At 41.8% G+C, this 27,319-nt stretch overlaps 1 protein-coding gene across 6 annotated transcripts in view; it reads right to left on the bottom strand.

Moving 5' to 3' along the window:
* Positions 1 to 27,319, bottom strand: part of Nck2 (NCK adaptor protein 2) — a 131,535-nt gene that overhangs the window by 16,856 nt on the left and 87,360 nt on the right. For 5 of the 6 annotated variants that reach the window (XM_021654268.2, XM_021654265.2, XM_021654264.2 and 2 more), the window contains one exon: positions 18,907 to 19,148. In XM_021654268.2, the coding sequence (XP_021509943.1) occupies positions 18,907 to 19,132 (226 nt within the window). In that variant the 5' untranslated portion in view covers positions 19,133 to 19,148. The remainder of the gene's footprint in view (positions 1 to 18,906; positions 19,149 to 27,319) is intronic. The other variant, XM_060369976.1, reaches the window with a different exon arrangement.

Raw genomic sequence — 27,319 nt, 5'->3', positions numbered from 1 at the left:
CGATGGAAAACCTGTATGACTTTTCTCCTAGAATTTAACGTATTTTCTCAACAAGAGAGGCAAACCTTCATACCCATTTCTCAAGGACCCCAGCCATATTTACTGGCCATAAACAGCAAACTCATATAAACACGACAGACCAGAAATCCTATTAACCAGAGTCTGCTCATCCCATCTACATCACATGCAGAGACATGTACTTTCCAGTGTTGTCTCCAGAATTCTTATCCTTCTAAATAGTGTTCCAATAACCAACTCCTGATGCAAGTACCAACAGTGGGGTCCTTCCTGCTGTCCTCAGTATATCCCATCCAGAACAAACATACCTAGTATGTGCCATCTTGTACCTATGCAGACACAGTATATACCAGGCTGTCTCCACCAAACTTTGCAAGAGACTTCAACAACACATTTCTCTTTCCAATTCTCATGTTAATCATAAAATCATCTCTACAGAACTGACGTAGGTGTGAGCTTTTCAGTTAGGTGTGCTGCTGCAGCTTTGTGTAAACCATATGAATGAAAGTATCTAGAAGGGGACTATATGGTCAGGTAAAGTATCACACTGCAAAGTAATGGCTCTATCTACAGCTTGCTCAATTATGTTCAAACTGCAACATTTTGTCATGAGAAAAAAATGAACAAAGAAGGCATAGAAAAGCCCAGTGAGGAAAAAAAAAAATCCCTAAACAAAACACTTGCAAATATGCTGTTTCTCCCCAACCCCAGGTACCAGAAGCAAGATTTTCACATTTACAGTGAAGACCTAACTCAGAGAAAATTCTCAATCTTCTGAAATCTATTATTGTAAGATTATGGTATTGAGCTGAGGGTAGTAAACTTTCACATACCATTTCCAACGCTCTGCGTTTACTTCTAACAGAAAAATAAAGCTGTGGCATTTAGAATTAAGAAGCCTTAGAGGTTCATCTGTGCAGTATCCTGATGCTACACAATATCACAGATGACACAAATTAATCTAAAATTAATCTCTTGAAGTTCTGGAAGTCTAAAATCAGAGCTGACAGACTGGGTGAGGTACCAGCTCCTGTTTTATGGTAGAAAGAATGGTGCCTCCTGGCTATGTCCTCACCAGGCAGGAAGGGGAAACAGGTTTCTTTAAGGACAATGATCCTCCATTTTTGAGGCCTCTCAAAGTCCTTACACCTGCCAAGACCAGGGGGAAGATGGTTAAGGTTTCAACATATCAACTGAGGCAGAGCACAAATGCTCAGGCTGTAGTATCTTGGCCAGTATTTTCCAGCTTCTGTTGTGGGCAGTAAGCCCTGAGTCTGTTGTGTTGTGCCAAGGAGACTAGAAGCAGGTGCCTATGTCCCTGATATTTCCTCCCTGCAGCACTGAGCAGCCACGATGCTGTTTCCTCTCCACAGAGCCCTAGGCAGGAGAGTGATCAACAGTATGCTCAGCAGCTGACACGATTTGCAGAACGAAGGTGATCAAACTCCTAATGAAGTTAAGAGTTTCGTCTTCATAGAGACCTAAGAAAAGGCCAGCTGCAAATTGTACCACAGTGTCACCTGTATGTAATAACACACACTCTGTAGGATAGTATTTTTTGTTCTGTGAGCAGATACATGGTACTGTTTTAAATAGCTAGCAGCTGAGATGAATTTACACACAGACTATGCTTTTCCACTTTTGTGACAGTTTTTTGGTACCAGGTGTTAGCTCTCTGGTCATGAGCTACATTTTTATTGATGATAATAGGCACATTTTAACTTTCCTGAAAAAAATTACATACACTAAAGACTAAATTCTAATAAAAGTTTGAACGTGTGATACATTATTAATGTTAGTCAATTTAAAGTCAAAATCGTTTATATACTCTTTCCCATGAAGATGAAGGGCTGTTATACCAAACACCTCTGAGACATGCTCTAACTGTCATCTTCTAGCTGGAACTCTGCAGAATTAAATAACAAATTTGAAAGTTCTGAAATATATTCAAGCTAACTCATTCACATGGAGTGTGCTTGAATTGTGGGAATTTTGGGGCAAATTACTTAATTTTGAGCAATATTTAACCAAAAATAGTCTTTACTTAGAATACCATTTAAACTATTGTGATTGGAGGGTATTAATGTGTAGAGATTTCCTCCATTAGAGTTATAACCTATTATTAAGGTCAACTAAAAATTATGACAGGCATTTATTATTAGAAGCCATGAGATCTAAGGAAGATACAAAGTAACCACAGCAGATTTTCATGAGAGGAAGCACTTAATATTTGGCTTTTCAGTGATTTCACATCACTGTGTACTGACTTGATTTGCATCTAATTTTGTGGTAATGCTGGTAAGATAAACTCAGTTATTTCAGAATAAAGTTTAAAATGATTTAATAACCACAACAAAACCATCCAAATAAGTGAAAAGACAAACCTCGACTTTGCTGTGTCATCTCAACACAAGTCAGGTCAGTTTGCCTCCAGCAGACAGGCCTGCGGGCAAGTCTGCAGGACCTTTTCTTGATTAACAGTGTGGGTGGGCGTCACTCACTGAGGACGATGTCACTCTTGGGAAGAACATGAGTAAGCAGTGGCCTTCTGCAGCAATGGCTCTCAACCTGTGGGTCATACCTCTTTTGGGGTCAAACAACCCTTTCAATCCTCAACAATTCAAACAATCCTTAAGGATTGCCCTAAGGCCATCAGAAAACATAGATACTTAAATTATGACTCATAACAGTAACAAAATTACAGTTATGAAGTAGCAATGAAAATAATTTTATGGTTGGGGGAGTCACCACAACATGAGGAACTATATTTAAAGGGCCGCAGTGTTAGGAAAGCTGAGAACCACAGCTCTAAAGCCTCTGATTCTGAATTTCTTTCAGTGATAGACTTACAAGCTGTACAGTGAAATTAACCCTTTCCTTCCAAGTTTCTTTTGGTCATGGTATTTTATTACAGCGATAGAAACCCTGAGAACTAATTGTAAGGATATTTGCACAAGCTGACTATGTAAGATAAGAGTGCCTCTAGTTTTAATGTGGTCAGTACATCTTAAATCCTTTCGCATTCAAGGCTTTCCACCTGGCTTACCAGGGCTCATTCCACCTATACTGCTGAGCCAGGGGGAATACATGTGTTATCTAAACTTTCCAGGGACCATGAGGGAAGGCCATGGGTAGCAGATGCCAGGAGCATGCTGTACTTAATGAAAGTTAGAGCTAGGCAAAATATTACCCAAAGAGACAGAGTCCTCACAGCATGAACCAAGCCCCTGTACCCAACATACATGACATAGGCTGACTTTAATTTTTTTTAGTTGTTTTTTTAAAATTTTTTATTAATTACACTTTATTCACTTTGTATACCCCCTGTAGTTCCCTCCCTCCTCCCCTCCCAACTCCTCTCTTCTTCCCTCTTCTCCACACATGCCCCTCCCCAAGTCCACTGATAGGGGAGGTCCTTTTTTCCTTCCTTCTGATCCTAGTCCATTAGGTCTCATCAGGAGTGGCTGCACTGTCTCCCTCTGTGGCCTAGTAAGGCTGCTCCCCCCTCAGGGGGAGGTGATCAAAGAGCAGGCCAATCAGTTCATGTCAGAGACAGTCCCTGTTCCCATTATTATGGAACCCACTTGGACACTGAACTGTCATGGGCTACATCTGTGCAGGGGTTCTGTGTTATCTCCATGCATGGTACTTGGTTGGAGTATCAGTCTCAGGAAAGACCCCTGTGCTCAGATTTTTTTTGTTCTGAAACCTCGGTTTTAGTTGATTTTTGTCTCATCATTTGAGAGTCCTGAGAAAATAAAACAGCCTTTTCCCATCTTCACTCCCCGCCCCCACCTTCTTGAAAGTACAAACCACTGACGCCTGTTTGTGAAAGTGCTATCTATCTACAAGGAAGCTGAAAAGAAACTTTCATGGTTTGGAGCCTCCTGAGTTTGGTTGTGGGAGAGACAGCAAGTAGTAAAGAGATGGTCTGTAAACCATGCTTATAGGATCCATGAACCACTGGGATGACACAGTTTTTTGAGCCTACAGTGTCTTAGGTTTCACTGCCAGAGTTCTTATGAGCAACCTATGACAGTTGGTATCTACGGCCAGGAGGTTTCACTCACCAAGCAGCCTGTTTTCAGTAAGCTATCTGACTTGGTGGAGAGCAGCCCAGGTGCATTTCACTATGGCAAAGTATCTTGGAAAGTATCAAAGAAACCCCGATTGTGGCTTAGGAAATAGGACAGGCTCTTGAACACAATCCAATTTTATTCAAAGTTAAGTTTAAGTAAAAATGGACTCAGGCACAATGTGGTTAGTTCCTCTGGTCCTACAGACACTGGACTATGCAGTAATGGTTTGTCGATGTTTCAGGGTAGCAGAAGTGGTATCTGAAAGGTCAGTGATCTTTTTATGGAAACCAAACCACCTCAGCCATAGCATAACCACCAAAGGTAGGTGAAGACAAGGTATTGCCCAGTATCAATCCTGATACACTACTCCACCAGTGTGGGCTTAAGAGAGTGACAAAGGGGCAGGATCACGTCTTCCAATGTCTGTATACCACTGCCTAATCTCCTGCACAGCAGTGGCTCTTAGGCTGGAGGAGACTTCAGGGACATTGTACTAGAGTACAGCTGTTCAAAGCACTGAGCTAGGTCAGCCATGACTACAAGAGTAAATTTAAATAAACAGCACCTTTGCTTCTGCCTCTTTCTTTTCTGTCTTCTTAAGAAAGATTTCTGTGTATTCGTTTTTCAGTGCTCAGCCTGAAGCAAAGCACAAAGGATGGCTCTTCTGGCCCTTTGGACATCACATACCAGTGCAGAAGAGTCATTCGTGAAGAGTCAAAGAACAGGTACTAACAACAACTTTTGCCACAATTAGATCTGTAACCGAAACTGAATTTAACATAAAAAAAATCTTCCTTATGCTAAAACATTATTTATACAGTTATGACCAGAATTAATGTATGGGCATTCCCTCCATTACAGTTAGGACCCATTATTAAAGTTGACTAAAAATTATGAGAAGTTTTTAGTACTAATTGTCACTGTGGTGGCAAGTACAATAAAAGGGGTTCAGGGGAAGGTCCCTGTGGCCATGTGGCTTCTGGGTCTGAGGAAGCAGAGGAGCCTACCTAGCTAAGGACCAGGAGTATCCACAGTAGGAACTACAGGTTATCTGAAGTCATGAGCAGATGGAATTTGAGATGCTCCAAATGTGGAAGTCTGGGTTCTGCACAGAGAGCACGAGCAGAGGATACAGTAAGGTTGGGAGGTGCGGTGGAGCAGGTACATGGGCAGGAGGCTCCAGAGGTTGCTTAAAAACTATGGAGAGGGAGAGTGAGCATGGAGCAGGCAGAGTTCTCCCCAAAGGCTGGCAGAACAACATGAGGCAAATCAAAAGGCTTGTCAACTGGACATTCCCATCTCAGTACTTTGCTGGTAGAAAATCCTCTTTACCTGACACTGGGAAACCATCATTAGGAACATAAAGGAATTCTGAATTCTAAGCTACTATGCAGGCAAAGCACCAAAGGCAGCACCCCCTGATGCCTTCCCTGCTTTTTCACATATAAAAAACATCCCACCTCATCCCAAGACCTCAGTCAGTGTCACTGGTTCATGTGGTGTCCTTATGCTCTACAGAGGCAAGAGTACATACCCTCTAAAGGCCAGAATGTGTAAATCCAAGGAGACTGACAGTGAACTTATCCAGGAACTATTTTCCTCCATGTCAATTCCAGCTTTGAAAATGAAAACCAACATCTTCTCCACATGCTGAGTTGATCACAAAAATCCCTTTGTGGTTCATTGCAATTGTGTGGCAAGACGTCCTGGACATATAAGGTGCAGTGACAATGTCCAAGGAAAATAAGTACAAGGTACCCCTCCTCTACAGAAGGGGGGTTTACCCCAAAGAGCTGCTGAGCTTCTAGGTTTGTCAAGAGCATTAAACACAGCAATGGAGCATCCTGTGAGGAAGCTATCCTGTATGTACTTCTTCCCTGTACATTTTTAGGGTCACTTATCCATCAAAACTGCATATGCTCGATTAGTGAATCCACTTTCCTATCTCACCACGGCCATTTCATACACATTATCAGCCCTTCTAAACCACTGCTGATGAGCCTTAGCAGGTCAACCCCCTTCCTTAGCATATATTTCACAGCCTTGTCCTTAAGCTCTTCCTTCTCAAAATCTTACTGAGTGTCTATGAGGGTGGGAAGGTGCAGCCAACAAGAAATTCCACTAATTCTTGACTTAGACCCTCTTTCTTCTCTCCTGACTGTGGAACTAATGGTGATTTCTTTCTATGCATGTGTGCCTTATAATGAATCACTATATTGAGTGCCATAAAAAACTTCCAAGTTCAGATATGAATGCTAAGGACAGGAAGAAAAAGGGAGATTTGTGAGCTGGCTGAGAGCTGTCACCACTTGACTTCTCTGTGCCCTCTTCCACTAGGCAGCTGCAACAAGAGCCAGCTCAGGGAAAGAGGTGTTGGGGAAAAGGGCTCTCCCCATAATCACACAGTTCCTTATGCACAGGGCTCTGAACATCAATGTCTACTTCTAGCACACATGAAAGTATGTTCTTTTGTTAGCAGGCAGGTAAGTAATGTGTCTAGACATTTATACTTGGGAAAAAAATCATTTAGAGAAATTTTTAAACAAATGTAAAAGTCAAATAGTAACACAGAAGCCAATGAAAATACCTTAATTTCTCATTACAATTTTCAATGAAAATACATATTCAGCACCTCTCAACACATACACTCAATCCAAGAGGATGAATATTTTGAATATGTAAAAAAGTGTATGAATTGTGGCACAGATTACATATGACATTTTTCAGTACGAATGCAAGTGTCAAACCACCAGCAAAAGTTGAACACACACCTTAGCGCTCTAAGACTGTATTCAATCCAGAAAAATTGAACATTTCAAATTAAAATAAGTAAATGGTCTTAGGGAACACACAGGCAAAGGCCACTCCTGCAGGACTGTGCAAGTCACATTTGGAATATACCTCTTATGCTGCCTGGCTTTTGGCCTTGGGAATTCCAAAGCACATCTTTTGTTCTCCATCATCATTTGTAGCAGATTCAGATGGTGAGGAGGGTAGTGCCAATAGCTGGGGAAAGCCCTGGCTTTAAGTGACAGGCATACAGCAAGAACCCATGTGGCAGTTGACTACGGGTTTACTGTGATCAAGGGTTTTGATTGGTTAATGCTAAAGTTAGAGTCAGAGGTAGACAAACTGGAGAAAGGCAGAGGCAAGTCTTTCTCAACTGAGGTCTCCTACAGCTGCATGAACTTGTTTCCTACAGTCACACCCAGGGGCAGATGCCACCTTCCTTCTGCTCACAGGGTCAGAAGCAGCTTATACACCAGAAAGTTCAGAAATAATCAGAGAGAAGCTGCTCAACCTACGCATAAAAGGCCTGGTGCTGGGAGAAGAAAGTCATCATTTCTTCTTGTCCAGGGTAGCTGGACAATACTACTTGCTATTCTGGGTGAAGCAGAGAGAGTGATCAATGCTGGGTCCTCCAGGGACCTGGGCTCCGCCTCCAAGCCCTCGGCCAGCAAGGCCTACAGTCAACTATGCCCACCTGGGACATAAGGACTTTGCTCCTTGCTTTGTCTAATCCTCAACTGTCTGGTTTTCAGAGCAAAGTAAAAGTGACAAAGCAGCATAGTGATCTAGAGGTATATTCTAAAAATCAACATAAAGCCCATAAATTATCTACATAGGAAAAAAAGAAACCCAACATATAAAAGCAACAGTGGATCTAGAGGTCCTTTTGAGGGCCACATAGCTAACTCTTGTCAATGCTACATTTCAATTTAGCATACCAGGTTAAATATTATAGATCTAATCAAGTTAAATTTGTAGCATGGCAATAACTACATGCTACTACTAACTACTCACAAATACCCACTTGTAAATTTTAGAAGTCAACCAGTTAACAGCTGTGTTTCCTAAAACAAACAAACGAACAAACAAACAAATTTTATCCAAATAGCCATTACCCTGGCCATATGTCCTTGAAGAAACACAGGTGGTGTAGCCTCAAAATTTTTAATAACTACCCTGCAAAGTGGATTCCACAGCTGGAGAAAACAACAGTGACTTGTGTGCAATTGCAGAACCTGTGAATTCAGAAACAGAGCAGAGAAACAACAATAGCCTAGAGGGATAAACCTCTAGGCCAATGGTTCTGAACCTTCCTAGTGCTTTAATGCACTTTAATTCAGTTTCTCATGTTGTGGTGATTCCCAACCATTAAACTGTTTTCATTGCTACTTCACAACCATAATTTTGCTACTGTTTTGTTTTGCTACTGTTATGAATCATAATGTATATATCTAATATGCAGGATAGTCTTAGGGAGGTTGTTCAACACTTCCCTCCAAGGGGCCACAGGTTGAGAACCACTGATCCAGGCAAAAGGTAACACAAGTGATCACCTTGGCTGACAGATAAAAAAGTACCCAGCGGCAACTGCACTGTCTGAGCCCACTAAGTAGACCCTGGCTCTCTGTGAACCAAGAAGGAGCCTTTGGATGCCCACCTACCCTCTCCATAGCACCAACAGTGAACACAAGGCCAGGCCCAGAGGAAAGCAAGAACCAGCAGAAGTTCAGGGTGGTGGTGGTGGTGATGGTGGTGATGGTGGTGGAGGCAGCGGCGGCGGCGATGGTGGAGGTGGGGTCCCAGCAGTCATTACAGCGGCATGGTGCCAGTTAGCAATGCCCTAAGGAGCCTGGGCCACCAAGGAACACATCAGCAGAGAAAAGGACCATTTCAGACATATGGAGAAAAGCTAACAACAAATGTAAGCCATATGGGGAAACATGGTAAAATGGTTTTACTTATTCCAAGGCATTTTTAGTTTATGTCCCTCTGTTCCACTGTTGAATTAACTCTTTTGTTCAGAGGCGGAGCTCTTTAGAAAGTTGCCACATGGTGAAACTATAAGAAACAATCAACATGTTAGTTATCCAGAAAGACAGTCAATCCTCAGGATCTCCAGGATCCACCATGGTTACCAATATCATGTCTGCTTGCATCCCTTATATAATATGGCAGAGTATTTGTATAGAACAGAACATGTGCACATCCTCCCACATAGTATAAGTCAAGAATTACTCACTATAATATAATAAGTGCTATGTAGCTTATATACTGTATTGTATGAATAATGACAAGAACAGAGACCTATATATACTCATACAAACACAGCAGTACTTCTGATAATTTTCACAACTGGCTACTACAGACCAGTGGGCAGAGCAACATGGGTTTCACACTCTACTGTTAGCTCCACACCTGCTTCTCCAAGTTTTCTGAGGTACACACCCTTCCCACACCTCATGATCTCTTAGCTTCTGTCCTATTAGGTGTTTTTTTTTTTTTTTCAACAAAACAATCTGTCTTTATTTTCTAATTATCCTCCCACTAATCTGCTCTAAGTTGTTTTACATTTTTGGTTTTAAATACTTGTAAGTGTATGACATACAAAAACAAATTTGAATTTATTCTGAGTGCCTGGCAGCCAGCACTATAGAAGCTTCCATAGTATTCCAGCAGTAATACATGTGACAGCCTGTTTCTATTGTGAACAATCTGGTGAGATAGAGTTGTAATGGATTTTAAATTACAATGAATTATTTTTAATTTATGCTCGCACAATGGGAGATATTATACCACAGAGAGGGTGAAGTCATGACAAACAGACTTTGAGAAGCTGGACATATAAGATGGAATTGAGATCTTGCTTTTTAATGTTATAATACAAGTTTTCCAGGGTGGGTTGGGCTTTGTCCTGTTCTTCCCTGAAGCAGCACCACAGAGTGACTTGGCTAGGAAGCATGTTCCATGGCTTCCTAGCAGCATTGTTCTCATTCCTAAAGAACAGTCAGTACAGAAAAGCCCAGGACTTCTATAACAAATGCACTGCGCAGATCAACATCTCCCTTAACAGGACAAAAAAAGTACTCAAAATTCTAAGCACCTCAAAAGAACCAGGAAGTACAAGTACTGTAAAAAAACTGAAATGCTCTAGCCATTGTCAGAAACCCTACAGAAAGAGTCCATGTGCTTTGCACTAACTCCAGTGAGAACTGTGGGCCATCCAAGCAACCTAACTGAAATGCACACAAACACCAAAATATTAGATACAAATGCTAACTGTTTTTTTCAGAGCCAAGAGACCCCAGGGGATGTGCTTTCTTCCTTTTTTTCTTTTTTTACATTTTTTATTAAAATATAATTACATCACTCTCTCCCTTTTCTCTCAACCCCTCCCATGCTCTGTCCATTTTAAATTGATAGCCTCTTTCTCTTTGCCCATAAATATATCACACATATATCACATATATCATATATACATATATACATAATATACATATATACATAAATATATACATATATCACACACACACACATATATATATATCACATACATATATGGACAAATACAATCTGCTAATTTTCATTGTTTGTGTGTATATGGATTCAGGGCTAAATGCTCTGTATTAGAGACCATCATAGAAAATGACAGACACAATGCAAAGACCAATGGACTACATGGAGCACAGCCCCAACTGATTCATTGGCAGTATAGCTCTTGCAAAAAAAAAAAAAAAGGCTCAAGAAACACCACAGAAAAGAGGGTGGAAAGACTGTAAGGGCTGGAATACAGGGATGTCTACTGCGAGACTGCCTCTCTTAGAAATGGCTACACTAACAAGCTACATGAATAATGACAATATCAATAGGCACACTAACTCAAAAGGGATTCTAATTATAAGGCTTACCTGTTCACAGATACCAGTATCATGCTGAGAACCGTGAAGGGCAAGGATGGCTGGAAATAGTATACACGTCCACCAATACAAGACCCATGATGTCAGAATACAAATCAACTTAAAAGAACGTGTGTTCCTGGGGTACTCAGCTTATGAATCATTTGAATGAATGACTTACTTGCCCACTTGACATTAAAGAAGTGGGCACAGTTATTAAGTGAATATTTTGGGCCAGAGCCAATATCTGCTGAAATAGCTGCTTGCTAACACTTGAGGGGCTACAGTTAAGGCTAGCAAATCAAAACAACTTTGTGGGCGCAGCAAGGGAGAAACCAAGTCCCTAGTATAAACAGCCTACAGTAATCAATTGGACAACTCACTACTTTCTCCATGGGGTTCCTCCAAGAGACTGAAGAATGGTAGAGAGTGAGGTCAGGCTTCATTGGATTTGAATTTCAACCTCATGACTTACTGTGTGTTCTTGGGCACAACAGTGACTCTTAAGGCCCAATATTTTCCTGAAAAATAAGGATACTCCCTTTCCTCTTATGGATAAGGCAAAGATTAAGTGAAGTTTCAGACCCATGGAAGGGTGACAGTGGTTTACTGGTACAAAAACAGGCCTTGCTGACCATTCCCTGAAAATACATGTGAAGTTAGCTGGGGCCTGACCTAGGTTTTCTGCTGTGTGAGCTTTCTGCTGGGCTTCGGAGAGGGAGGAGAGAGAGCCCACACCCTTGTACCACCTGCACTCTATCATAAAGTTCTTTAGACCTCTTTTGCCAGGGAATGAAGCGGTAACAGCTTTTAACTAACAGGATGTGGTCTTTTGTTACCCCTCCCTGGCAATATTCTATTGGTGTTAACTGTTCAGTCACCTGCAAAGATAGAGGGAGCAGTTGCCCATCAAGTGCTCACAAGGTTTTAACAAAGCTCAGAAGTTCTGCATTCTGCAGGCCAAAACCATGTCCAGAGGAAAAAAATATATACTAAAGAAGACTGGATACTGAAGGCCAGTCACCAAAAAAAGAAAACGATCAAAAGGCTGGCTTGAGGTCCTTATGTTCCATCTCATAAGTATCAGGTCTCTGCTGTAGTCACCAGATAAAAATAATTTACGTGATTCTAAAATCTGAAATTCATAGGAACAAAGCAACTCTGTCTCACAACTCAGCCTCCAGAACTGCGTACAGTGACACATTCTGGGTAGAAACAGTACATGTGGAGGCCGGAGGAAGACGTTGGGTACCTTACACGACCACTTACTGCCTTGTTCTCTTCAGACGGGGTCTCACTGAACTTGGAGCTGGGCTAGTGGCCAGCAAGCCCCAGCTCCTCCCCACCCTACCCCCTATCCCACCAATGTTAGGGTTACATACATACTTACAATCATGCCTGGCATTTTACATGGGCCCTGGGGCTTAAAACTCAGGTACTAAAGCAAGTATTCTTACCAGGTAGGCCATTTCTTTCTCTTTCTTTTGAAACAGGGCCTTGTGAAGTTTAAGCTGGCCTCAAACTCGGTACGTTTCCAAGGAACTTCTGATCTACCTGCCTCTGACTCCCAAGTAGCAGGACTGCAAGTATGTGCCACCACACCTAGATAATACATTTCATTTTCCTCAAAAAGCAACCAGTGTGAGGTACTCTGTTCTAGCAGCAACAAAAACAGATCGTGAGCTCCCAAACTTAATAGTCATGCAGGAGTGTATCATTTGTCATTTCCTCCAAGCACCTGCTCTCCACTCAATTCATACAGGTCTTACCCTCTCCAGGCTGAGTTTTTCTTCCATTTTCCCCATTTCTCTTTGTCATTCTGCTGCTCCTTCTGGTTCAGAATCCCCAAGTTACGAAGGTCTGATGCTTCTGTGTTCCATATTGAGGCACCAAGGTTGGAAGAGTCACTTCAAAGCACCACTATCTTCCCCATGCTCACTACTGAGCCCAAGGCTTGGAGAGTCATTTTTGTGTCATGTTGAGACCCTGTTCCCAGCCTCTGAAAATAGATATATTCCTCTACAGTCCCACCATGAAAACTAGGGTCAGGACACCTACCATCCATAAACAGTGATCTCTATTAGCAAAGTGGGAATCCTCCAAGCCTTCTGCCCTGGGACCCTGTATAGGCTGCTCTGAACACTGACTCATTCCAGTCCTCTGGCCTATAGGTCCTTCCATATCTAGACCTTATAGCCAGCTGTCGTTCAGGTTCCCTATGACCTGGCTAAAACCCCACTTCAAGACTTAACTGAGCCCAGTCATTCCTTTTTAATTTTCTTGAAAACTTCTTTTGCACATGTGTGGAGGTAAGAGGTTGCTTTCCTCACTAACTCTCCACTATATTTAGTGAGCAGGGTCTCTCACTAAACTTGCAGTTCGTCAATTCAAATAGTCTAGCTGGGCAGCTTGGCCCTGGGTTACAAATGGGCTCTCATGCTCACCTGCTTTTTATGTGGGTGCTATAAATACAGATTCTGGTCCCCATATTTGGCAAGTACTTGGTATTCTAAGACTCTAGAACAGTGGTTCTCAACCTGTAGTTCATAACTTCTTTAGGGGTCAAACAACCCTTTCATAGAGACCGAATATCAAATATCCTGCATATCAAATATCTGAATTATGATTCATAAAATTAGGAAAATTACAGTTATGAAGTAGCAACAAAAGTAATTTTATGGTTGGGTCAAGAAACTATGTTAGTTTCTTGTTCACAATACAAGAAACTATGTTAAAGTGTTGCAGCATTAGGAAGGTTGAGAGCTGCTCTGGAGTCTTCCTCCTCCTAACAACTACACCACAGGAGGCTGCCAAGCTGTGCAATTCAGCCCTAATATCCAATAGTCCAGGCAGAGACAATGCTATGGCTTAGATGAGGACCACCAAGACATACCCCAATTACGTAAGCCTCAAACAGCTGAAGTTCAGGCCTTGACTTCAAATCCAACCAGATGAAGTCGCATCTGATCAGGCACTCTGTTTCATCTGAACATATCATATCATGCATTTACACTGTCATCCTTACTATAAAAAACATCTGTTTTTTTTTTGTTGTTTTTTTTTTTTATTTTGTGAAGTCACTTGTAGGAAATACAGTGGCTTAGAAGTGAAGTCCAAGGGTCATGCCACTCCTGGTCTGTCTCTATGAGAGCCAGGCTGCTGAATTCACCTCCCAGAACCAAACAGTTACAGCTATGTCTTACTGAGACTTGTGAGAACATTTACAATCACAATAGGAGGTATTGTTCTGATGCCTAAATGAAAACTTAATGGTCTTCTCATACATGGGAACTGAGATAGAAGCTGGGAGCCTACTGCTGACCCCATATTTGTAATAACCAGAAAGAGAAAGAGAGACTAAAAAACAGCCTGGTTAGGTGCAGCAAACACCAGGCATTCCTTGCTCTTATCTTAGAGCCACACAGGAAGTTCCAAATCAGGCAGGGGTATCATTTTGATGAGGAATCAGAAGAATGCATGGGTACCTGCAGTTTTCCCATGTCTCACATTCTGTCACAGTCCATGCTCATAATATTGTCTGGTCTCTGAAAGGCTAATTCCAAACTGAAGTCACTACATTGCTGCAAATATTCCTACAGAGCTTGGGGCTTATGTCATAGCATCCCCTTGACCATGAGATGCCATTAGTCCTAGGATAGTCTCTAAAGAACTCCCTAAGTGGGTCTGTACACTTTTAATGCACAGCAAGTAACAGAAACCCTGTTTCCAGGGCCCATTTGAGACTAAGCTGCTGAGAGCACATTTCATCACCCCAATACTACAAACAATGACATCCATCAAACTGGGGAATTTACATTTATTCATTATTATCATCTAACCTGGGACCTCACTCAAGTTGTGCTAATTAGGTCCTAGTCAGACTGTTCTCCAGCATTCCATAATGCTAACTTGGAGATGGTTCCTAATCTATTGCACAGGGAAGTCTGCCACTTTAAAACCAACCTGATATAGGTGTGAAATTCATTGATAAGTATAATACAATTTCTCTCCCTCAACAGAGGCATTATATTCTTATTGTTCTCTAAGAACTCACTGTAAAATTTACTTTTCAATGTATACAGTTCTTGTTCTTGACTGCCAGAGGGCTCACAGAGCAGGCTGGATCCCCTGACAGTGAAATATCCTAGGACCCGAGGGCTCCCATACAGGAACTTGGTGAAAGCAAAGAAAACATGCACCACCCCATGAGGCACGCATCCAAATATCACTAACCTCAGTGCATCTGCAGGCATGGGGACAGGTTTCAACCTCTCTTGCCAGCCTACCCTTGGATCCCTCCATGGGCCCTGCTTTAAGGCCTCCCCAGTATCCTGTGTTTTGGTCTAAATCATGGCATGTATGTTTCTTGACCTCTGCCTTTCTTCATCCCCATTTTCCTCTCATTCCCTGAAAAGGCTATAATGCTTCTGCTCAATTCTTCTACAGTTCATAATCACCTAGAAAAGACTCAACTCCTTTGGAACTGTGGTGGGTTCTAGCTAGAATCAGAATGGTAACAACAGCTGCCCTGGAGGAGAAATCTCTGAGAATTATCTCCCAGGGAGAAGTGTCTTCATCCCAAAAAGCTCAGCATAGGCTTTCAATGCCTACCCTACAGTAGTTATACAGATCAAGTTGTGTGTCAAGGCCAGAAAGTAGCTTGGGCTGACTCACTGCTAAGCTCAGAGCTATGTGAGGACACTATCAGCAGAATCAGCTCCTGTCACTCAATCACTCCTTGTTCTGTATGGGAACATTTCCTTGACTGTTCATGACCAGAAGTTGAACATGAAAGGAGATTGAGTAGATAAATGTTTTCCCCTCACAAAAGAAAATATAAGATTGTTTTACTCAACTACAAATTATTAAAAGAAAAGAACACTTTTAATACTTTCAAGAGATGTTTTTGTCAAATATATTGTTGCTTTCAAGTGGCTCTAAGAAAATAATGTGTGTGACAAGACTTCAGTTTGCAACCAAGTTCAGCAGAGCCAAGGCACACAAAGAACCACACAGAGCCACTGTTTCCTCCCTCATAGATAGAAGCTCTAGTTCATAGCACTGTGGCTCTGTGGGTAAAGCCTGTGCAATTTACTTCAAACAAGGCATGAACTATGGGACTGCTACCATGGTCCTCAGATTTGGGTTGATTCCCACAGAAGTATAAATTCCAGATAAATGACACCTTTCAGTTACAAGAAGGCTAAGGGATGCAATGTAGGTCAATACTGTTTGGATACCTCCACACAGCAGGACACTTTCCATTCTGCACATCTAAAATGCATGATCTAACTCTGAGGACACATCACAATCTGTAACTAAACAGGAAGCCATAAACATTTAGTCTCTGAGGTTTATATTAAAACAGATTTCTGGGAGACAGGGAAACTACAGAAAGCACTCCCACCTATCTGTGGCCTACAAACTGGTAGAAGACAGGTTGTAGAGAGAGAAGCTATTACATATGGAGATTGTAGTGAAAGTGCCTCCCCTTCTAGATATTGCTTTAATAGGAAGCCTGTGCTCAGATAACAAGGTCCTTCTTTGTGCAATGGCAATGGTGATCATGACAGATGCATCAAGACAAACAAACAGCAATATAAATACTAAAAATGAGCTCTAAGACAGTGAAGTGACTCAATGGACAAGGGTGCTTGCCATCAAATCTAAAGACCCAATGAGTTCAATCCCTGAGACTTACATGGTAAAAAGAAGGAACACCCCCCCATGGGTTGTCTTATGACTCATACGTACGTGTTGTAGTGCATGTGCCCCCATTTTGTATGTGCATGCACATATAAAATATAGAAAAAATAATGGGGCCACTTCTCCCTGACCACCAAAAACCCTTAGCTATGAAAATCAACTCCTGGTAATAAATATGGATATCTAAAACATTTATAAAAATACAGTTTTATCTGTATTTTTGCCATCTTTTATGCTTAATGGAAATGTTTCCAAAGAACTATGTGCTGAAATTGAGACGGAAGTTCACAGAAGAGCTGTCACTCACTGGGAGATTTGTTCTGCTTGGCATAGCCCTGGAGGGCAGAGGCAGAGCCAAGGGGAGGAAGTTTGAGAAATGTAAAATTTTGATTCTATTTAAGGAAGTACTTTCTAGCAATCTGTGTTCTCCAAAAATGGAATTGGCCTTCTCTAGCAGTCTAAGCATTCCAGCAGGGCTGGGTGGCAGTCTGTTGGGGACGGGGAGCAGGCCCAGCGCTAGGGTGGAGATGTGCTGGTTTGCACTGTTACTTAGACGTGTGAAACAAGATGAAATGATCACACTTGGGAGAAATATGAACACATTGGGCAAAGAAGAGGCCTGGAGCTCCAACCTAAGGCTTTATCTTTCCTCCTAAGAAAGTCAACAGGCAGCCACTTGGGGAGTGCTTCATGACCTCAAGGGTCTTACTTGTTCTACTTCCAAGTCAAGTGCATTCTGTGGTTTATAGCATTCTAAAAAAAAAAAAATCAAAAAATTTAAGACAAAAGATGCCGACATTGTTCAACATTACTGCAGAGGGTATGTCCTTAGGAGGTTGGAAAATTCGTCCAGGATTCTCAGAACAACACTAAAGCACTGACCCATTCGCTGCTTTATTTACCATACTTAAAACTATGAACCCTAAGAATAGAACAGGGACAATTTCTTTCTAGAGACATTCTCAAGCAAAGAAAAAGAACACCCAGGGGTGAGAGTTTAGTGGAAAAAGACCTAGAATGCTAATAACAAACGGAATTTTCCAGCAGTCTCTGAGTTTATATTAGCCAGACATCTTGAGAAAAATCCAACCACAGCACAAAATACCTCCCAATGATGAACTGAAGCTTCACCCACTGAGCAGTGAGTGCAGACCTTTATGGTTACACAAGAAAGATGGGGACCCTGCCACAGTCAACACATTCAGTGTGGCTTTGTTTTCATATTTCCCTCACCCTGTCCCCCCTCCAATGAAACTAATCTCTTCTAGTAACGCACAGAAAGCCTACATATACTTAGCTTAGGTGAGGATGCTGGCCCACTTCCACAGCAAACCTGAAGTGACAAGCTGGCACTGTTGCCTACAAATAACTATGTATGTACTCATGGAGGCAACAACTGTAAACTGCCAGCTCAGTTCAGTTGTCCTTCCAGAGCCCTCCCAACCACAGTCTTAGTCTGTAGCAGTGACTATGGTTGGTGAATACAATGTGCACACTCGGCATGGCTGATTTCCTGTCTGACTAGGTGCTATGGATTTGAATCTATCTCCTTATCTGGGTCCCTGTGTTGAATTTAATCCCCACTGAGGGGTGGTGAGAAGGAAGAAACTGGCTGCTATCACAGTGCTTAGAGGTAGGGCCTTTGGATGACAGAAGGTGCGTAAATACTGGTGGCTTTACAGAGGGAACACACACACCCATGCAATTCTCTATCTCGCCTAGTCTCTTGCCACATGATACTGATACCACAGTGAAAAAATTCCAGGAAGGCAAATTTCCACTTGACTTTGGACCTTAAGTATAAGCCAAATTAACCCTTATTCTTTATAATAAATTGTAATTAAGAAAAATTAAAAAAGAAAATAAAGTCATCCAAACTCAGGCAGTTTGTTACAGTGACAGAAAGTGAACAAATACACCAGAGGAAGAAAAGAGACACAAATGTGAAAAAACAGAGAATGTGATAACTGAACAGGGCTTATGGGCATTTGAGAGGCTTCTGATGTCAAATTGCTAATCAACCTAGGTAAACATCAACTAACTGCCTGAAACTGTGGGGAAAAATATCCTATCACCTATGATGGTGTGTTCACAGGAGCTTGTAAGAGAAAAGGGCTGGTGCCCTGACAGGAAAAGCTATGAACTTGTCATGATTCTAAGTCAGGGTTCTTTACAGTTGGATACAAGGAGATAAGACAGTTGTGTAGGGTTCCATAGCACATAGAAGAGACAATTTACCCAAGCTTCCAAACTGTAAAAATTATCCAGAAAATGAAGGATAGCCTTTATCTTGATCTTACTATAAAAGCCAGGTAGGAGACTATCAATGTTAGCACCTCCCCCACTCCTCCCCCAGAGCAGCTGCTGCTGCCCATGTTCTCAGCAGATCTAGCCACGCCAGGTGAGCTGTGGATACTCACCTAGTGTGTCCTTGAGGTTCTTCACCAGGGAGCCCTTCTTCAGGCTGTTCTTGCGCTCCACATAGTTGGAAGGCACGTAGCCCGTCCTGTTAGCGGCATTCCTCACCCGCCACCACGTCTTAGAGTCATCCAGCAGCCACAGTCGTTCGTTCTTCCTGATGTCGAGCTCTTGGTCCTGCTGGGCTGTGTAGTCCCACTTGGCTATGACAATGACTTCTTCTGTCATCTTTCATGGAGTCCTTCTGCCAGCAAAACATTTAAAGATGCTCATCAGTTACTGAAACACCTTGTCCTCTGCCAGATTTGAAAAGTTAGTTTGTGACAACCTCTGTGACCACACTGCCACCAGTCTCCTGCAGCCCCCTGAAACACTTGCCCTTAAGACGTCCTTCTTGTAAGCTCCAGTGCTGCTGAGAAATAGCATCTTGTAACCAAAGCCTGTACCCTTCTCCATGCACTAACTGTGCTGCACATTTTACCAAAGCCAGATGCAAACTTTTGGGGTAAAACCACTCAAAATAACAATCTTATAATTTAAGTGCTCATCTGACAAGTAACACCTGCCCCTTATAGCTGACAGGCTTACACTCATGTTCTCAGCATATGCTGAGGACTCTGAGGATATTTAGTAAATATAATATGCCCAAACTACTCCTATAAACTCAAATTCAAATTAATTTACTACTACTGGAACATGGCACCCTGAGACTGAGAGTAGAGAAAGACAATTTGTGAAAACACTGCTAAAATGTAAACAAAGCCGAGGCAGCAGCGCTGTGCCCATGTTAATTCGTTTTGACAATCCACTGTAATATGTTAGCACTAGAGAAATTAGCTACGGGCTAATAATTATGTAGAGCATACTACACAAGTAACTCTACAACTTTCCCGTAAATATGAAATTTTTCTTGAAAATTGATATCCATAAAAAGCACATCTTTATGTGCTTTAAGGCGGGTAATGCCGCGCCTTAAAGATGGAGCTGGTTTCCGCCTTCCACCTTCCCGATGGTGAGTGCTCTCTGTCACAAACAACTCCACATTTGGCTAAGGCTGAGGATCTGGCTTGCTTCCATGTATGTGGACCTATCTGCATTGCCCACGTGGCACGCTGGGGTTGGCTACCCAGAGGCTATTTAAGCTGTGGGCTGGCTTTCCCCAGGGTCAGATGATTGTTCAAGGTTCCTGAATAAACTGCATTGAAAAAAATAAATAAATAAAAAACAAAAACCTGCTGAGAAATAAAAAAAAAGCACATCTTTAGATATGTAGGCCACTTTATTCACAATTGCCCAAATTGGGAAATAATAAAGATGTCAGTAGATGAACAGATAAACCAACTGTCTACCTGAGAGTGGAATATTTAAGTGCTGGGAAAAGAGAGGGAGGAAATGCAGATTTCTCCTAGAAGTGAAAGCAGGTAGTGAGGGCAGAAAGGCCGGGCATGTGGATTTGGACATGGGAGGAGGGGCATCCTTTGATCAAACTTTACTGAAGTCCCCAGAACCCTGCTCTCTGTAGCTTTTGTGTCCATCTCTGTTTCACCCAGGTGTAAGCAAAAATCCTCCACCCCTGACACCTGATCAGGTCCCTTGCCTCCCACCGTGCTGCAGGTGATGTCTGGTCATCTGGCCTCCTTCAGCAAGAATCCTGTTAGGTGGGCTCATCTAGGAACCTCCCCACTATATTTCTCCTCCTCTGGCTGTGAACTCCCACTTATCCTCATATGGGGAGTTGAACTCTGTCTTCCTGACTCTGCTGTAGGACCCCCTAACAGTCTGCCTTGCTGTCTCCTAACTAGGTTTTGAATAACAATTCCACTCTATGATATATGAGGAAAGACAAATATCTATGGAGATACAGAACCAGTGGAGAGGCGGGGAGCGGGTAGAAGCAAGAAATGCAGAAAGATGGTGAATGCATGTAATCATAATTGCAAATACATGTCAAGACATGTCTGTGATCAAAACACACGTTAAAACTACTCCAAAATACAGCTCATTAAAACAACAGCTATGACACAAATATGATGAAGTCAATCTGGGAAGTAATACATAGGAAAGAACACAACACATACAGGCACCACCTACTTCAGCAACTGCACCCTTCACAGGGAGAGGATGGACAAGTGTTCTTGCAGCAGGAAAATGAATATTCAGTCCCTCTACTGACTGGATGTGCCCTTAATTATAGAAGGAACAATGATAAGACACTTGACAAAACCCCCTCTCTTCTCCTGACAAAGTTCTCTTGATCATACACCATGAGTTCAGAGTCACAGAGGAAACCCATGCCCTTGACCCATGGAGGCATGAATATGCAACATTCTACCATATTCAGGCATATAAGACTCATACATGTCTTCTCACTTATAAGTTTCCACAGTAGGAGATAAAAAAAATTCATCTGGGAAGAAGAAAATCCTTGTGAATCCTGCATAAAATGTACATAATATCCAAGAGGGTGGAGTTTACACAAAGTTCTTCTCAAAGCTGAAGACCAATAGCTACCTGCAGTCAAAGGACCTCCAATACATATCTTGTAGCTCACACATCTGATTTCTCTATCAGATTAGACCTGGTTAAGGTAATTAAGGTAGGCATCTCTTTTAAAGTCAAGAACAGGAACAATAGCAATAATAGAAATGAGGCTCAGAAGGAATTCCATTTAAATACCAGGTTTGCTGCTGAATTATATAATTCCAAAATGATTTTAAATAGAAACAGATCATTTAAATCAGTTGATATCTAGCCAACCAAAGCGCTCCACTGAATTTCCTTCTGCATCAACAGTAGTTATGGAAGGACTTGGATGCATTTATTTCAGTGCATGCTGAAAGCATAAGGCTTGTAAAAACACAGCTTCCTGCTAAGCCACAGCATAGGGTATTGGAGAGACCAGAAACATGCAGCAGTTGCTAAGGAATGCAGCAGGCACTGAGTGCAGCTATACAAGAGATAAAGTCACATGTACTTTCTGGGGGTCCAGGGGCCAGATGCCATCAAGAGCCCCAGATGCCAGACATGGAGATGCAAAACTTGGTGTTTGTCTGGCTGGGCTTCAGTCTTGATTTGGTGGGATCTTTCTTGCTATGCCCCAATTCTTATGCCTACTCTGTTACCATATATTGAAAGTATGTGACTTGTTCTTTTATTTTATAGGAGCTCATGGTTAAGATTTGTCTTGGGTCTTAGAAAAGACTTTGGATTTTTAACATTGTTGAAATAGGACTATGAAGCCACAAACTACTGGGGCCAGGGGTAAAATGTGACAATTTAAGTGGTGTGTTTGGATGCCAAGTTCATAAGGGGTGGTCTTCTGGTAGTTAAACTGTCAACCTGACTGGATTAAAAAGCTCTTAGGGCATTAATGAGGCACAGGGATATGTTGTATATGTTTATGAGGGTGTTTCCAGAGATGTTTAGTTGAGGAAAGATCTACCCTGAATATGGGTAGCTCCAATCCATGGGCTGGCATCCTGGACTGAATACCAAGAGAAAGGAGAACACAAGGAGAAAGGCAGCTGAGCCCCAGTATCCCCTCCCTCATTCCTGGTCAGGCCACAAACCACACTGCTTTCAGAGTCCTGCCTCCCCTGACATGAAGAACTGTCTTCCTCTGAACCATAAAGCCAAATAAATCCTTTCTCCCTTTGTGGGAGATGGCACTTCTCAGGAGCCCTTCCTCTGCCAATCATATCATAACCTCCTGGAAAGGGCCAGGTAACAGGACACCCTCCTTTCTTCTCCTGTGTCCCCACCCCCACATCCTTTTCAAGTAGTTTTTACAGGCTTTAGAATGGACCCATGAAACAAAACTGAGCACTAACTGATTCCTAAAGGTACTCCTTAGGTCAAATCTGTGAACACAACAAGAACAAAGGCAGAATGTTCTATCTAGGACCCAATTTTTAAAACTGTCTATTGGAAACCTAGAAGGAGCTACATAAAGTATGAAGGTCACGAACCATTTGACAACAAGAAAAGTTTTACGAATGTGCAACCACAATGCAATTCAGAATCAAGTAAGTAACAGCCTGAGGTGGTCCTCACGCTGCTGAATCACAAACCTCCCTGCAGCCTTGGCTCTGCATGTGCAATACACCACACAAACTTAACCAAGCTTCTAAACACCTCAGTTCAGATTCCAGACTGGACTGAGAATCCTCCTGTCTGAACAAAATCTTCTGCTTTTAAAGAAACAGAATGGTTTAATTATGGGGGAGAAGACATAATAGTCTCCTGCTGTGGGTTGTATCGTGTTAGAATGTTTGGTTCTTAAATATGCTGAGTCGATAACATAAGCTTCATAGAACAGTGTTGATAAACTAAGGCCTGGTAATCCCAACAGAATCTCCAACAATTTCAGACATGGTCCTATATACATTTTTTTTTATATTTTTGTATACTGTATGTGAAGCAGTGATTTCAGAATTGCTGATTATAAAATAAAAATATCAACTTTGAAAGGTGTTAAAGATTATCTTCATCCTGCAAAACCAAACATTAAGTAGAGATTTAATTCCTCGTGTAAAAATAAACAAACTCATCTCATTAGCGTGCAAACATGCTCTCCAGTGACATGAGGTTATAAACGGAAAAGTTTAAGAAGCCCTGGTATGGGAAGTAAATTCTGATATTTGATGCTCATCCTAACCCTGAGAGTGGCCACCGTCTACTCTGGGCTGCATACTTGAGGACACTGAGAATCAGAGATGAAGCGGCTTGTGAAGCTACAAAGCGAGGATCTTCACCCAGGACTATAACTCCCAAATCTGTTGGGCAACACAAACTGGACTTCGAAGAGAAGGAGGAAGAGAGAGAGGAAGAGGAGAAGGAGGAGGAGGAGAAGGAAGGAGAGGAGAGGAAGAGGAGGAAAAGGAGGAGGGAAACTCATAAAAAGGGAAGAGAGGATGGAAAGGGTAGCCTGGTATGTGTGAATATGATCCAAACACATGAAAATCTCAAAGAAAAAATATTATTAAAAAAGGAATAACATTTAATGATTATTAAAGGTTTTAATAAAGATTAATATAACTACTGGAGGACTGCCAACCTAACATGAGAAAAAAAAACAACACGGTATTTCACAAACAAAATTCAAAATATATACATAGGCAGGAGGGCAAAATGAGCCTAACACTTTACTGGCAAGATACTGACTTATTTAATACATTAGAAAAATTTCATCTGTGTGCATGTGTATACAGACATACCAGAGTGTGTATCTGTAAGCAAGATACTGACCGAGACTAAAACAGGGGGTGGAGGGTGCAAATTGAGACCAAACAGAGAAAGGTGTCATCCCAATGTCAGTTTTCAACAAATTCTGAATTATTCAAATCATGTAACAACTTCATGGAGTGTCTCTGGAATTCCTTTGTTTTTACGCAATATATCATACCTTGGGTGGTGGAGGATTACAACTGATCAACTCACCAAAACTCAACACAGGCTTTGCCAGATATGGTAAGCATGTGTCCCCACTACAGAGTGCACCTATGTATCTGTTAGATTACATGGCCAATAGAAAGTAAGGTCACTAACTCTGCTCCTCTTCAGATGAGGAGATAACCCTGGATGATCCAGCAGGCTCTGGATAGCTACCAGCATCCTTGCTAGTCTGAGGCAGGAAAGCCAGACAGAGATTTAAAGATGCTATGCTGCAGCCAAGAAATAAAGCTGTCTTTAGACATTGGAAAAGACAGTTCTTCTAGAGCCTCCAGGAGTGTAGCCTTTTGTCACCTAGTGAGACTTATAAGAACTTTGACTTTAGAACCACAAGAGAAGTAGGGACACTGCTACTGTGGGCAGCAATTTAAGAGGCTGATCTCAGTGAGGAGTCTTTTTTTTTTTTTTTTTTTTTTTTTGAAAGGTGAGCTTCCTATGTTCTCACCCATTTATTGCAGTATTCCTGATTTTTGATGTCTTTCTAAAGCCCATTTGTATTAAAGAGACCGATTCACGAACAGGTCTTACAAACAACTAACACTTTTGATTAACTTCTCAAGTTGCATGTAGATGCACCTGGCAGATGCCAACTCATGTGACAGCATTTGGCAGGACCTGTGGTCTTCTGGAGAGAAACAAAGGCCAGTTGTGGCTTCTGTCACTAATTACAACTAATATACTTTAATCCTAACTAGGATACAATATGGAATCTAGTGGCTATTCCAACTCTCACTCGGTTAATTAAGCTGTGACAACAGTCAAGGCCTTACCCCTTTCTAAAACATAAAAATACACCACAAATAAAAGAAAAAGACACAATAGACCTTTCCATGTACAGCCACAGAGGGGTGAGTGCCAGGCAGCACCTGCATGGTCAAGGGGTGCTTGGTGACAGTCAACTGAGCCCCATGTCACAGGGTTTCATAAGGATGAACATATCAAGTGTTCACAAGAACCTTTTGAAATACATGTTATATCAGATGCATCTAGAAATGATAAAATGGAGGCTCTGGAGTGCTCAGTAACTCATCAGTCCACAAAGCTAGAAGGCAGAGGGTCTGGAGTTCAGACTCACCATAAAGGTCCTTTCCATAAACCTAGGGCTTCGTTTACTATTCTTACTCTCTGTTAGTGTAACTTGGAAGTAGAATTTTGCTGTTTTTCTAAAAAGCAAATCTGAAGGGGAAGATGGATGCTAATAAACAAGAGCCAAATCCAAGTTTTCTTTTGATAAATGAATAGGAAGAATTACTTAGGGAGAAACACTAGGCCCTAATCTCCTGGGGGATGATTTAGGACAGGATTTGTGGTTTTAATATTTTATTAGAGAGAGGCTCCCTTCTCCCAGTGTTCCCACTATGGTTAATATTGATAACAAGCTTATACCTAGGGAATTTCAAATTGCCCAGAGACCTTAAACAGGATATATTTCAAAAATAACTATAACTAGGTCACTATTAAAAACAGACAGTTAAAATAACAGTACTCTTAATTGCTGAGACACCTCCAGCCCCCTTTTATTGCATTCTTTAAAGGATTATTAACACATAATTATCTCAATAAAAAGTTTTATACTGTCAGTAACAGTTCCAGTTACACCTTCCTCCCTCATCATTTTAGTTTAAGTGAATGTCTTCCACTTTACATCTTTACAGTCAAGATCAAGCTCCCCTCCTCCACCAGATGAAACAGTGAATAAGGAACTAATTACCTTAACCGGTGGGTATGAAATGCCTGCTAATGTAGCAGTTCCAAGACTAAACCCAAGTCAACAGAACCCACAACTGCCTGGAAAGCTTTTCAGAGAAAACAGAATGTATGCCACTCACTTCAAAACCTGGCAAATGCTACCTTCACATAATTTACTACTCTGTCTACAAGCCTGCCCATCTTCTCCAATGCCCTCAATGGGCAGCTTAGACACCAAGAGAAGGCTGGGTATTGGGTGCTGTGTGCTGTCCAGACAGCAGTCAGTATAATCACTGCTAATTCAACACAGCTATTTTATGTAAACTGCAAGCAACACAGGTGTTAGACAGAGCTCTGCTCTGACTGGAGGGCATCTCAATAACGGAGCAGAGAGAACCGTTAAAGCAACTAGGAATACCCATCCATGAACATGAACTAGATCAGCTTTGGTGAAACTTGGTCTCTTTGACAACACCAGAGCACATGAAGAATTCTCAGACAATGTATATCCAATGAGCAGGTGTCATATTTTAGGAGTTTATTGAGCCTTGTTATTCAGTTTCCATAACCATAAAAGTAGCTGTGACTTCCATTACTTAAACATCTTATAAACCACATCAGCTACACTACAAATTCAACTACACTAACCTAGCCCTTCCCCTTACCACCTACTATTCATGATGCATGTAATTTGGAAACAGACAGGACTGAGACAGAAGCAGAACACAGAAATGCACAGGCCTTATTATCCAGGTCTTGTGATGTTCAAGGTCACTTTGGTTCAGTGTGTTCACATGATTCTTCCCACATTCCTAAGGAATTGTCTAAGTTTTAGTTTCCTATTTAATGAGAGGAGTCATAAAAAACCCCTTGTAGGTACCTGGCTTTGGGAATAGGGACTCTTCTCCCATGTGCTCAGCAAGGTGAGGAGACATGAGCTACCACAGGCCAACTTGTACACTGATCATCTACAAATAATTCTGGAGAGCCTGTTAATTCCACTGAATGTATCATTCTACTCTTTTATAGTCTGGATGGTCAAAAGGCTCCCAAATGCTCAGGTGTCAAAGACGCAGCCTTACTGCAGCACTATTCAGAGGTGACCTGGGGTGGGGATGGATCACAAGGGCTCACAACCTGATGAGCTGGGGAGAAGCTTCCTTATAACTAATGCAGTCTTCTACCATGACATGCAGTCTCACACAAGCCTAGAAGCAACTATTGGTTGAAAACTTCTCCAACTACAAAATAAATGTTTCCCCCTTATATGTACCT

Source organism: Meriones unguiculatus, chromosome 16 (assembly GCF_030254825.1).
Source record: "Meriones unguiculatus strain TT.TT164.6M chromosome 16, Bangor_MerUng_6.1, whole genome shotgun sequence".
NCBI lineage: Eukaryota > Metazoa > Chordata > Mammalia > Rodentia > Muridae > Meriones > Meriones unguiculatus.
The sequence above is the reverse complement of the archived record's forward strand: the minus strand, read 5'-3'. Positions and strand labels throughout refer to the sequence as shown.